This window comes from Egretta garzetta, unplaced genomic scaffold, assembly GCF_000687185.1.
Source record: "Egretta garzetta isolate BGI_Z169 unplaced genomic scaffold, ASM68718v1 scaffold426, whole genome shotgun sequence".
Taxonomy (NCBI): Eukaryota; Metazoa; Chordata; class Aves; order Pelecaniformes; family Ardeidae; genus Egretta; species Egretta garzetta.
In genome coordinates this window covers 2,473,124-2,484,482 of record NW_009259977.1, presented here as the reverse complement: position 1 = coordinate 2,484,482, position 11,359 = coordinate 2,473,124, and the positions used below count along the sequence as shown (strand labels likewise).

The window sequence follows — 11,359 nt, the reverse complement described above, 5'->3', positions numbered from 1 at the left end:
CGCGGCTCTGCGCGTGCGCCGCCGTCCTCCCTGCCTGCTGGGAGCTGTAGTCCGCGGTCAAAATGGCCTCAGGCCGCGGCCCGGAGGGCAGCAGAGCCCGGCCTCGGTCGCATCTATCGCCTCGGTCCGTTCTCTGGTCAAGGTCGTAGAGCCTTTCTCTCCTGGGCCGATGGAGGGGTTTTCAGTCTGGGTCCATGCAGAGCAGCCGGCTGCAGCGAGCTCAGGGTGCCCGGAGCGGGCATTGGCAGCTCTGGGTGTGTGGTGCCCCATTAGGAAGCAATCCTAATTTCTAATTCCTGCCCTTCGCCTTCACGTTGTTTAGGAGGGAGAGGTGTAAACTGAGACACCAGTGACTGACCTTTACCACACCGCGGCTGGTACGCCCAACCTGCCAGCTTGGCTGAGTATGAAATGAATATAGCAGCGCGTGAAGCTAGGAGCTAAATTTGTGTCTTCAGACAGATAATCGTGTTCAGTATTAGGCTGGGGAGGCACTTACTGCCAGCCTCTTTCTGCGGCTGACCTGGGGAAGACGTCCCATGGTTTGTAGAGCTGGGCGCTGCTACCTTTCGATTGTGCGGAGCGGGACAGCGAGCAGGGCTGGGTTTGTGCAGCTGAAACGGGGTTGAACTCAACAGAACACCACTTGGGCTGGAAAATAAGCTCGGTGGAAAGCGCTGCCAGGTGCCGGGACTGATCTCGGCAAGGGAGGGAGCAGCAGCGAGTGCAGAACTAACCCTTGGCTGCTTGGGCTGAGCCCCGGTTCCCCTGCCTTGAAGCCAATTGTGTGAGAACTTGTCCGTGTCTCTAAAGTGCCCTTGCTTTTCTCTGCTGGGCTCAGCGTGACCTTGCGATTGGGGTTTATATATTTAGCTCTTCTAATTTGGTTTTCAAGGTGCATATTTAACCTGCGCATGTTCTTATTAGTGATTCCTTTGGGCGTTCTTTCCCGTTTCTTCTGATCGTTAGCTGTGCTTGTTTGGTGCCATATGCCTTGACGACATGAAGCCCCTGAATTCTGAGCAGGCCCTTTTGGTGCTGCAGAATACAAAATAAGCCGTTATAATTAACACCACAGACAGGCAGACCTATTAAAGCACGCATTTCTCCTTCAAAATCCTCAAGCAGAAGGAGGGAGATTACATTTAAGTTTTTTTTAATTGGCACCGTTTGTCCAGAAACTTACTAAATTCTTCCATGCACATGATGGAAGCTTGAACAAAATCCCATCCTGTTCTGAGTTCTATTTGTCATGTTGGAATTGAGGAAGAGCCCTGAATCCTTCCAGCATTCACTGATGTCAAGGGAGAGATTTCCTGTTGTAGTTTGGGTCCTGGCGTCTTTGGGGACCTGAAAGTGGAGTTGATCTTTTTTGTTCTTCCTCTCCGCAGTCCCATCGCAAGTTCTCTGCTCCCAGGCATGGCCACCTGGGCTTCCTCCCTCACAAGAGAAGCCGTCGCCACCGAGGGAAGGTGAAGACATGGCCCAAGGATGATCCCAGCAAACCAGTTCACCTGACGGCTTTCTTGGGCTACAAAGCTGGCATGACCCACACTGTGCGGGAGGTGCACAGGCCTGGGCTCAGTAAGGCTTGGCTGATAGAAGGGGGGAGCCACATCCAGGATGGAAATGAGGGAATAGACTTCTTGGTGGGAAAGGCTGCTCCTAGGGATGGGTGGTGGGGCACATAGCTTCCAGACTATCTCGTGTAATGCCATACAGATCTTGGATGGCCAAAGGCCACCTTATGGCCAGTGTGACCTGAGTCTGCGGGTTTCTGGGAAGTCCTCACACCAGTATGGTAACTGGTGGTTTGTTGGATCCTGCTGGCAGAAGGACCCTGCGGGGCAACTACCTGACAAATCCTGGGCTTAAAGCATCTTGCTGGGGAAGTTTATAAAGTTACCCTCCAGGATGGCCACAGGATTGGAGCCAAACTCCAGGGCAAGAACCATCTGATGTACTGCTTCCCCCAACCTGGGGAGGATGGGTTAAAGTGTGCTGGGCCACAGGGTCTAACCCATTCCATGTCTGGGGATCAGACCCTGTGTGGTCCTCCAGCAGGTGGGAGATGGAAAGGCTGAGGCTGGCTGTGAGAACAGTGTGACCTTGCCCCCAACACTTTGCCGCGAATGGCTCCAGGGAATGATCTGATCCTACATGGTGTTGAGCACCATTTCCTTTCGCTTTCTTACAGAGATCTCCAAGAGGGAGGAGGTGGAGGCTGTGACCATCATTGAGACACCCCCAATGGTGGTGGTGGGGGTCGTGGGGTACATAGAAACACCAAAGGGCTTGAGGAATTTCAAGACTGTTTTTGCTGAGCACATCAGCGATGAATGCCGACGGCGCTTCTACAAGAACTGGTACAAGGCTCCGTGGCTGGGGAGGGTCCCTGGGGCACTGCAAGTGGGGAGCCCCTCGCAGGTCTTCCCCACAGGCTCTCTGTGATGCCCAGCCGTTGCAAACAGCTCAGCTAGTGGCAGCTGGCTCTGAGGTGGAGTGAAACTGCTGTTTATTTAGTCATGCACAGAGATACTGCAAACAGCTTGATGCTGGGAATCAGCATATGCATGTCCAAATTTATTCTAATAGTCAAACTAAGTTAGCTCTCTCTGCAATATCATATGGCAGCACAGGCTGCAGGTTCGTTTTCCTTTGTGTAGGTTGGTCTCATCTACTCTCCATTATACCAGAATACTTGAGCTGAGGCACCAAAGGAAGGGAGTAAAACCAGATATTTTTCAGGGGGAAAATTGATGCAGAATCTGACCCCTGGCCCTTGTAAACATCAACACCCCAAATCCCACACCAGCAGAGAGGAAAATGGAAACATGAATTTCATAACTGTAGGAATCGTGTCTCCTGCAAAAGTGCCATTGAGATCCACCCACCACATGTCTCTGATCCCTGTTGAAGGCTGTTTTCTCCTTTCTCTACTTAGCTATGATTTTGTGCTTGTATTTTGATGGCACTGAGCCAGTCAGTGGGAGACAACTGGATTCCTCATGCAAAAAGGTTTGAATTACCAGCCCTTTTTTGCAACTCATTATTCACTTTTCCTATTCCCACTGCAAAGCCCTGTGTCGTGGCCTTGGCAGCCAGCCGAGGCTCAGGTATCCACAGGTACCTCGTGCTTCCAGGGGAGCGCCTGGCAAAGTGCTCTGTCCCCCCACGCTGCTCTGTCTCAGGGCACAGCAAAACTCAGAAGTACTTCACCATTCAGCTCTGCTGGATGTTCAACACTTTTGTCGTAGGCACAAGAGCAAGAAGAAGGCGTTCACCAAGTACTGCAAAAAATGGCAGGATGAAGATGGCAAAAGGCAGCTGGAGAAGGATTTTACGGCGATGAAAAAGTACTGCAAAGTCATTCGTGTCATTGTGCACACGCAGGTCAGAGCCTCACCCCAGGGGGTGGGCAAGGGGGGCTCAGGGTCTTCCTCAGCTCGGGAGCGTGGTGAGGGTCTGGGAGCCAGGATCATGGGGGTGTCTTGCTGGGGTCACAGGAGGCTGCGCAGGCAGATGCTGGTCAGAAGGTGTAGGACAGGGTGTGCAGGCGATGGGAGGTGCTGGCCGATTTTTCCAGCTACCTCCTGACACCAGTCCTGTCCCTTTGAGCCGGGCTCAGCAGAGCTCCCTGCTGCTGGGGATTGCCGGAGGGGGCTGTGGCCGGGGAGGCCACACATGCCCTGGAGGAGAGCAGACTTTGTGCAGAGTCTCAGCAGGTGGTGAACCCTGTGTCAGCAAGGGACCTTAGGCCCCATGATCACCTCAAATTAGCAACTGGTATCAAATGTTTGGGCAAAAATAACCCATGGGCAGGCACTGTTTTGCCAGATGCTGATGGCTGGATACGCAGGGCCCATTTCCATGCTGATCCCTGGAGTTAAAGTCTGCTTTGGTCTGGGGCAGCGCAAAGCTGGCTTGAGGCTTCACTTGTGGCTGGCACAGACCCTCAAAGTCCCGCTGTTGCAATTTGGCAGGGGCTTTGCAGAGGGAGCAGGGACTGGGAGAGAGCGGAGGCACCTCTTGGTGGGAACTAGGAATAACTGCTCAGTCTGGAAGCAGAGGTGGAGCATGACCAAAGGAGAGGCACTGGCTCTGGCTTGGAGCACAAAGCTGCATCCTGGCTGGTTGCAGTGTTCAGCCTCAGATGGGGCTCTGGTGGTGGGCTCCTCTGGGGCACCTACCGTGGCTGTTACTACTGTGCTTAACTCTTGGGGTAGGACGAGGCTGGCCTGCTTCTCTGCTCTCTGGAGAGAGGGTGTGCATCAGCTGCTGCCTGGAATGGGAGCACTGGGAAATGGGGTGGCTGGGCTCAGGGACAAGGAGTTGGGTCCAAGAGATATGTAGGCATGCTGACCCGGGTCGCTGGCTGTTATGAAAGGGGTTGACAGTGTGATAGAGCTGGTGAAGAGCTGAACGTGCTCACCCTTTGTGCCCCTTTCAAGTGGTGGGTGATGCAGCCCTGCCCTCACATTCATGTTCATGCATTGTCTAATGCAGATGAAGCTGCTGCCGCTGCGGCAGAAGAAGGCCCACGTGATGGAGATTCAGCTGAACGGTGGGACAGTGGCTGACAAGGTTGACTGGGTCCGTGAGAGGCTGGAGAAGCAAGTCTCCGTGCACAATGTCTTCAGCCAGAACGAGATGATTGATGTCATTGGCGTGACCAAGGGACATGGGATGAAAGGTACTGGGCAAGGAGACCCTTGCCAGGGACTTGATTCTGTCCTTCTCATATGACGCTGCCCATAGGGTGGTGTTGGGGGAGGGGAGTATTAGCCATGCTGAGAACCCACCAACCTATTGCGCACAGGGAGTATCAAAGAGCCTCTGGACCTCAACCATTATATGCAGGTCCATTGTAGCAGAGCTTGGTTTCCCTAATCTCAGTAAAGGCCATGTTTTCGACTGTGCCCAGAGTCCTCACAGGAGGCTCAGAGGCGCTGTGAGTATGTAAAGCCACTGCACTTCTCACAAACCCCTCGTGTGCAGAGGTGTGGGTGTTCCTGTGCGTGTGTGTGGATGTGCTCAGCCTGAACATATCACAGTCTGATCAAATCCATGGGAAGTGAGAACAGTTCTGTGCTCTGGCCTCTCATGGTGGTGACAGCTCTTGGTCTCCTTCCAACACGGCATCTTCTGAGAACTGCAGAAGAGTGATGAGGCTCTCCCCTGCCCAGGACTCAGACACCAGCCCTGAATCTCCCTGGTGTTCTCACCACCCTCTCTGGTCACACTTCCAGGGGTGACGAGCCGTTGGCACACCAAGAAGCTCCCCAGGAAGACACACAAGGGCTTGCGCAAAGTTGCCTGCATCGGAGCCTGGCACCCGGCCCGCGTTGGCTACTCCATCGCTCGGGCTGGCCAGAAGGGCTACCACCACCGCACGGAGCTCAACAAGAAGGTATGGCCCAGATGAGCTCCCTCAGAGCACCACTGCGCCTTCCTGCCTGCCTTCCTCTCGTGCTGTCACCATCCTTTGGACCGTGGCTTCTCAGATATTTCCCTAGAGATCTGCAGTGCTGTTGTTATCTTTCCCCATTGTTCCCTGTTCCCTTGTTCCCTGCTCAAGGGACACATTGCAGGGGACGCATCTTGGTGAAAACTGCCTCATCCCTGTGACATCCTTCCCTGTGGAGGTGGGAAAGTTGCCACCTCAATTTCCTTTCTGTCCCTAGATTTACCGCATTGGTCATGGGATCCACGTGGAGGATGGCAAAGTGGTGAAGAACAATGCCTCGACGCACTATGATGTCACGGAGAAGACCATTACGCCTCTGGTAAGGGCTGAGGAGGGTGGTAACAGGGCTGTGACTGGCCCTGACTACAGGAATCCTAGCCAGGGAAGTAATTTCTTGGCTGGAGACAGCTGCATAAGAAATGATTTGAAGGAAATTCACTGAAAGAAATGCAGTGGTTCCTTTCCTCATGTTTTGGATGTGAAAAACAAACTCTGTGAGGTATTTTTTTAGGCCCCTTTGGTAGACCCAAACATAACTTTCAGCTGATAACTTGGGCAGGAACTGAGAACTGTGTTTAAATAGAAAAAAATGACATTAAAAATCTGATACTTAATAGATAAATGCTTGTTACTTGGTTTAAAAATGCACTTTCTCTTATTAAAAACTGTTAACTTGGGAGTCTAGCCAGCTCTGCTCTCTGTTCAGCCTCATCCTTCAGGGAAGGAAGCAGGGTTGCTGCTTCCCCAGCTCCTACGGGGTGCTGCGTAGCTGGGATCATGCAGTCAGCAGGGCTGACGTGCTTCGGTGGTCCTGAGCAAGCAACCTGAAGGGTGCAGAGTGCTCTTAGCCAGAAGGACTGTCAGTCACTACCCTCTCCTTCCCTAGAAAATGTCACCTGTGGACACGTCTGCTCCCATCCAGCTCTCCTGCCTGCCAACCTTCTTTCTGATTCTCCCCACAGGGTGGCTTTCCTCACTATGGGGAGGTCAACAATGATTTTGTCATGCTGAAAGGCTGTGTCGTGGGCACGAAGAAGCGTGTGCTCACCCTCCGTAAGGTGAGAGTGCAAGCCAGTGCTGGGGAGGGATGGGCTGTAGCTCTCCATGAACAGATGCACCACGTGGAGAACACCACCACCTCTAAATGCTGGGCAGGGAGGCTGGTTGGGTCCTTGATGCAGTCTTGCAGAGGGCACGTGGCATATAAGCGTGGTGCTCAGTGAGACCATTCAGAGCCAGACGGTTTGTGGCAGCGTGCAGTCGGATGCATTCTCTCTGGAGACAGAAGCTGCAAGCCTTCGAGGGCTGTGATGGGGGGGCCAGGGTTGGAAACCTTGGCCATAAACAGATTGTGAGCAAATGAAATGCTAAGTGAAGAGTAGGCTTGTTTCAGAGCTGCTCTGCCATCCAAGGTATCACCTGCCACTTGAGCACCGGGGTGTTTCTCTGAGAAGGCAGATTTTCATGGAGGTATTTGTCTAACGGGTATACCTAGGATATTTCAACCCTGCTTCCATTGGAGCAGATGCCCAGAATTTCTGTATCAATAAGCCTGATGCATTGTGCCTCTTCTTTTCCAGAGTCTTCTGGTGCATACAAGCCGCCGGGCTCAGGAAGCCATTGAACTCAAATTCATTGATACCACTTCAAAGTTCGGCCATGGCTGCTTCCAGACAGCTCAGGAGAAGCGGGCTTTCATGGTGAGTTACACTCTGTGCCGGCTCCAGCTCCCAGGCCATCCTCGCAGCTGCGGCTAAAACAACTGATTGATTCCAACCAAGCATCTGCTTCTCAATCTAACAGCAGCCAAATGAGTGATCGGGACCGTCTTGTGTAAAAGACAGGCAGGGACTGAATTCACGCAGCAAATATTATGCTGAGGAAGAACATGATGGTTGTGTGAGTGATCCAAGACAACCCAACCAGCAAATATTATACCATATGGCCGACCAGTTTCCATTCGCCACGGGATGTTTTAAACAAGCAGTTAACTTGGCAGGCACTGCCTTGGACATATGGTCCCTTTCACCCGTAATTGTGCACTTCTTTGATTTGTTTGGAATGATTTATAACTTTAATGTTCTTAAGAGGAAAAGGTTGGGTCAAATTCAGACACAAATTTGCAATTCTTTTGTCAGGAAGCTTTCAAAAAGGCCAAGCAGTATATTTTTCTTAAATCCAGGGCAAAAAACCCCAATTAAATAAATCCAAAACAAGCAGAGTTTCTCGAATAGTTTTGCAACCTACACCAGGCTGGTGCAGAAGTCTGAATGTGAAATTGAGGAAGCGTTAAGTAAGCCAGGCCTTCAGCTAGCAGAAATGAAAGAAACAACTGCCTGGATACCACGCAGGCATAAACCGAGTCTGGCTCTGGCCTGTCAGCTAGAAATCCCATGTGAAACCGGCTAAGCCTCCTGAGCCCCGGGAAGGGGGATTGGCTACGCGGTGCCTTTGCAGAGCTCTTTAGAGGTTAAGCTGTTTTCCTTTATCTGGGTGTTAGGAAGTTGTTCCGTATTCTGCTTTTGCTGTCGCTGCAAGTCCTGAGTAGCTGTGACGTGGATCTTAGTGACGGGAGGTGGTTTTACCGGATTGCAGATGTTTTCTTTGCCATTTTCTACTGTGGGGTGAGAGTTTCCCCCACATACAATGCGGTAAAACTTTACATTTGGCTGGAAGTAGAGGCACGTAAGTAATTCTTGCCTTCTGCTCCCAAAGGACTTACTTGGTGGGGGACAACTCCCATTTCTTAGCTGATAGAAACCCTTCAGGCTCTTTTGAGTTGGCTGATGAGAATCTGTGCCTCTGGCTGTAGGAGGCCTTGCCTCCTCCTGGGCTCGTACACCAGCTCAGCAGCTGCTCCACCATGGTGGGCTCCTGGTAGCATCAATTACTGCTCCCCTCCATGTCCCCTGACTGCAGGCCAGCCTGCCTGGCTTGGAGCAGGTCACTCATTGCCACTCTCTGGCTGCTTTTATGCTGTCCAGATAAACAAACCCTTTGTGCAAGGGCAAGGATGATCCGCTCCTGATTCCTGCAGGGCTAGGGAGGCCCCGGGCGTGGCTGGTGAACGGCAGCACAGAGCTCCCAACTGGAGAGCACAGAGACCAGGAGCACCTTTGCAGAGCAGAAAGGGTCCAGAGCTGCAGTTCTGCTCCGCACAGCTCAGATGCACCCTTGTAGCTCAGGTTTGTCTGCCACTAACAGAGCTCTCCTCTCTGCTCTTTTCCAGGGCCCTCAGAAGAAACACTTGGTGAAAGGGAAGCCAGGCGTGCAGGAAGAGCTGTAAGGACTGAGCTATGCAAGGCTACCTAACTGGGCACCTTCAATAAAAAAGCTTCAAGCCGTGCCTGCTGTCTGTCTTCCTTCTGGAGGGGTGTCTTGCCTGTATTCAGGGCTGCCTGTAGGCAGCAGCGTGTCCTCGAGGTTCCTCAGCAGGTGGGGATAGAATCATAGAATCATAGAATGTTTAGGGTTGGAAGGGACCACTAGTGGTCATCTAGTCCAACCCCCCTGCAGTGAGCAGGGACACTGCTAACTAGATCAGGTTGCTCAGAGCCCCATCCAACCTGGCCTTGAATGTTCCCAGGGATGGGGCCTCCACTATGGGACAATTAGCGCTTGGGACTGGCCCGTACAGACAGGGGCTGACTGGGACAGCCAAGTGTCTGCTCTGTCCTCTGGATCCCCCCTTCCCCTTGCTCAGTGAATTTTTTCCCACTGCCTGCATTCACCCAAACGACGGTGAAGACTCCCCTTCCTCTCTTGTAGAGGAGAGCAGAGCAGGTACCAGGGCCTCCCCATTACTTGCCTCTCCCCAGTCTCACTGACTGTCTCTCCCCAGTCTCACTGACTGTCTCTCCCCTCGCCGCCTCACACACATGCACACCCAGGCACTCCGTTTGCGGAGCTGAAAGCATGACCCGCGGCCTTCTCTCTGCACAAAGCCCCGCAATCCCGGCCGGTATCCTCAGCAGATGTGGGAACTTGCATACAATAAGATGGCTGCTAGGTAAGACTGGCCAGTGATGGGTTTATTCAGATTTTGGACTCGTTTCCCACCCACGCTTTCCTTGCAGTCCAGCTGCCTGCAGCAAAGGTGTGATGTCTCTTAGAGCTGTGATGTCTTGGATCAGCGGTGATCACAACTCGGGTGCAGAACGGGTCTGGGCATCCTGCACCCTCTTTGGGAACCAGCCAGAGGAAAGCCTGGCCCTCCAGGGGCCCAGAGCTGCCCCCTTGCCCAGGAGTCCTAGTAGGAGGTACACAAGGTTCCTGGGTCTCCAGCAAACCCCTTGCCCTGGGTCTGGTTCTGCTCTGAACGTCTGCTTGCAGTATTTAAGGAGGAGGCTCATCTACAAAAGTGCTGAGGATGAGATGAACCGAGAAGCTCAGACCTGTGGCATAGCTCTGGGGGCAGTCAGTGGCCAGGCCCTGGCTGGCTCTGTGTCCCGGCGAGGTCCCTGAGCCATGTGCAGTGTCTCTGCCCTGCCCGAGGGGCTGCGCTTCAGAGCCTCTTCTCTCCCTTGGCCGGTAGGTCCCTGGGCAGTCCCCCAGCGGGTGGCTGAGGATCCAGGCCAGAGCGCATGATGGGAATGATGACATCGTCCATGTTTGGCATCACCAAAATTTTCTGAAAAGAGGAATTCAGAATAACAAGTAAGTGATTTTGAATGTTGCTACCTGATCGGTGTGTGGCTTCAAGGGTGGTCATGGCAGAGGGCAGGGACCAGCCCTATGAAGCCATTCAAACAGGCAGCATTCTGGGGGGATTTGGGCACCTAAATATCTCTGGAGACATTTCTGCTCTTTGACCAGCGGCCTCAAAGGTGAGAGGCTGAAAACAAACCAGTGGGTACCTTGAGATGGTAAATGTCCCAAGCTTGCTGACACTCCCAGTCCCCCCCTGCTTGGGGCAGGGCTGCACATACTGGGAGGAACTGGGAGGAACCCGCTTTTCCTCAAACGCTCTAGTGCCCAGCGCACCAGCCCTGGGAGCCGGTTACTTAGGTTGTGTTTCTTGACTGCCTGAAGCTGGACAAACCAGATCAAATGTTGGCTTTTTGTAGAGAGTGCCCTGGCCCAAACGGCGGTCTGACTATCCCTGATCGCAGCAATGCTTCAGCAGGGTTTGCTGAGCCCTTTAACAGACTGAGGCACCTGAAATTCGTGCTGCAGCTTCTTCTCAATCCACTCGGTGACGTGGAGGAACGTCACCTCCCGCTCACCCAGCTTTGGGCGCACCTTCAGCTCCAGCTGGGGTGGGACTCGGAAGCTGTACCTGCGAGGGGAAAGGGAAGAGGCAGAAAGCATCACGTCCTAAATATGTGGCACAGCCCATGTGGCCCCACTGCTGGGTTTTAGGGACCCGCCTCCTGGGAGGAGGTGTCTGGCTTGCAGTGGGAGCTCTGGGTCCCCAGAGCCTGTCTTGGCCTGGGTGGAGACTAGGAGAAATGAGCCTGAGGTCTGTGAGTCCCTTTGGGAGAACAGCCCTGGCTTGCTGGCACCCCCGCTGCACCCAAAGCCCCAGAGCTGGCTTCTCGGCCGAGCCGCAGGCAGCAAGGGGAGCTGGAAGGAGGATGCGTGTGTGTTCCCCGGGTGGGAGGAAGGAGAGCTGGTACCAGACACGGTCCGTTGGTGGTGGTGGTATGTTCACAGCCAAGGTGCCTGCCAGCTCCTGCACCTCCACCGTCAGCAGCAGCGGTGTGTTGGAAACCTCCTCGATCTTCTTTTTGATGAACTCGTTTTCAGTGGCCTTCTGGAAGTACTTGGACTTGGCAATCTTATCCACAAAGCGCAGGATCTTCCGGCTCGTGCTGTTGCTGCTGATGTGGCTAAAGCGAGGGGGGGCACAGCTCAGCAGCAGGGTTGAGACCTGGAGCTGTGCTGGGTTTC

At 53.4% G+C, this 11,359-nt stretch overlaps 3 protein-coding genes across 4 annotated transcripts in view; 1 reads left to right on the top strand and 2 right to left on the bottom strand.

Moving 5' to 3' along the window:
* Nucleotides 1-113, bottom strand: part of NDUFB10 (NADH:ubiquinone oxidoreductase subunit B10) — a 1,532-nt gene extending 1,419 nt beyond the window's left edge. The window contains exon 1 of the mRNA XM_035895943.1: nt 103-113. Coding sequence (XP_035751836.1) covers nt 103-113 — 11 coding nt within the window. The remainder of the gene's footprint in view (nt 1-102) is intronic.
* RPL3L (ribosomal protein L3 like) lies at nt 73-8,780 on the top strand. Of its 2 annotated transcripts, none has more exons than XM_035895933.1 (10): nt 73-124; nt 1,392-1,584; nt 2,198-2,366; nt 3,258-3,393; nt 4,507-4,693; nt 5,250-5,410; nt 5,685-5,786; nt 6,430-6,525; nt 7,048-7,167; nt 8,697-8,780. In XM_035895933.1, the coding sequence occupies exons 2-10, from the start codon at nt 1,545-1,547 to the stop codon at nt 8,751-8,753; spliced, it is 1,068 nt and encodes a 355-aa protein (XP_035751826.1). In that variant the 5' UTR covers nt 73-124; nt 1,392-1,544; the 3' UTR covers nt 8,754-8,780. The 2 variants fall into 2 exon arrangements, with proteins under 2 accessions (XP_035751826.1, XP_035751825.1); XM_035895932.1 differs by having other exon boundaries at nt 74-542.
* Nucleotides 8,781-9,971: 1,191 nt separating this feature from the next.
* Nucleotides 9,972-11,359, bottom strand: part of LOC104127730 (testis-expressed protein 2) — a 6,415-nt gene continuing 5,027 nt past the window's right edge. The window contains 3 exon segments of the mRNA XM_035895935.1: nt 9,972-10,097; nt 10,625-10,745; nt 11,086-11,298. Coding sequence (XP_035751828.1) covers nt 9,972-10,097; nt 10,625-10,745; nt 11,086-11,298 — 460 coding nt within the window.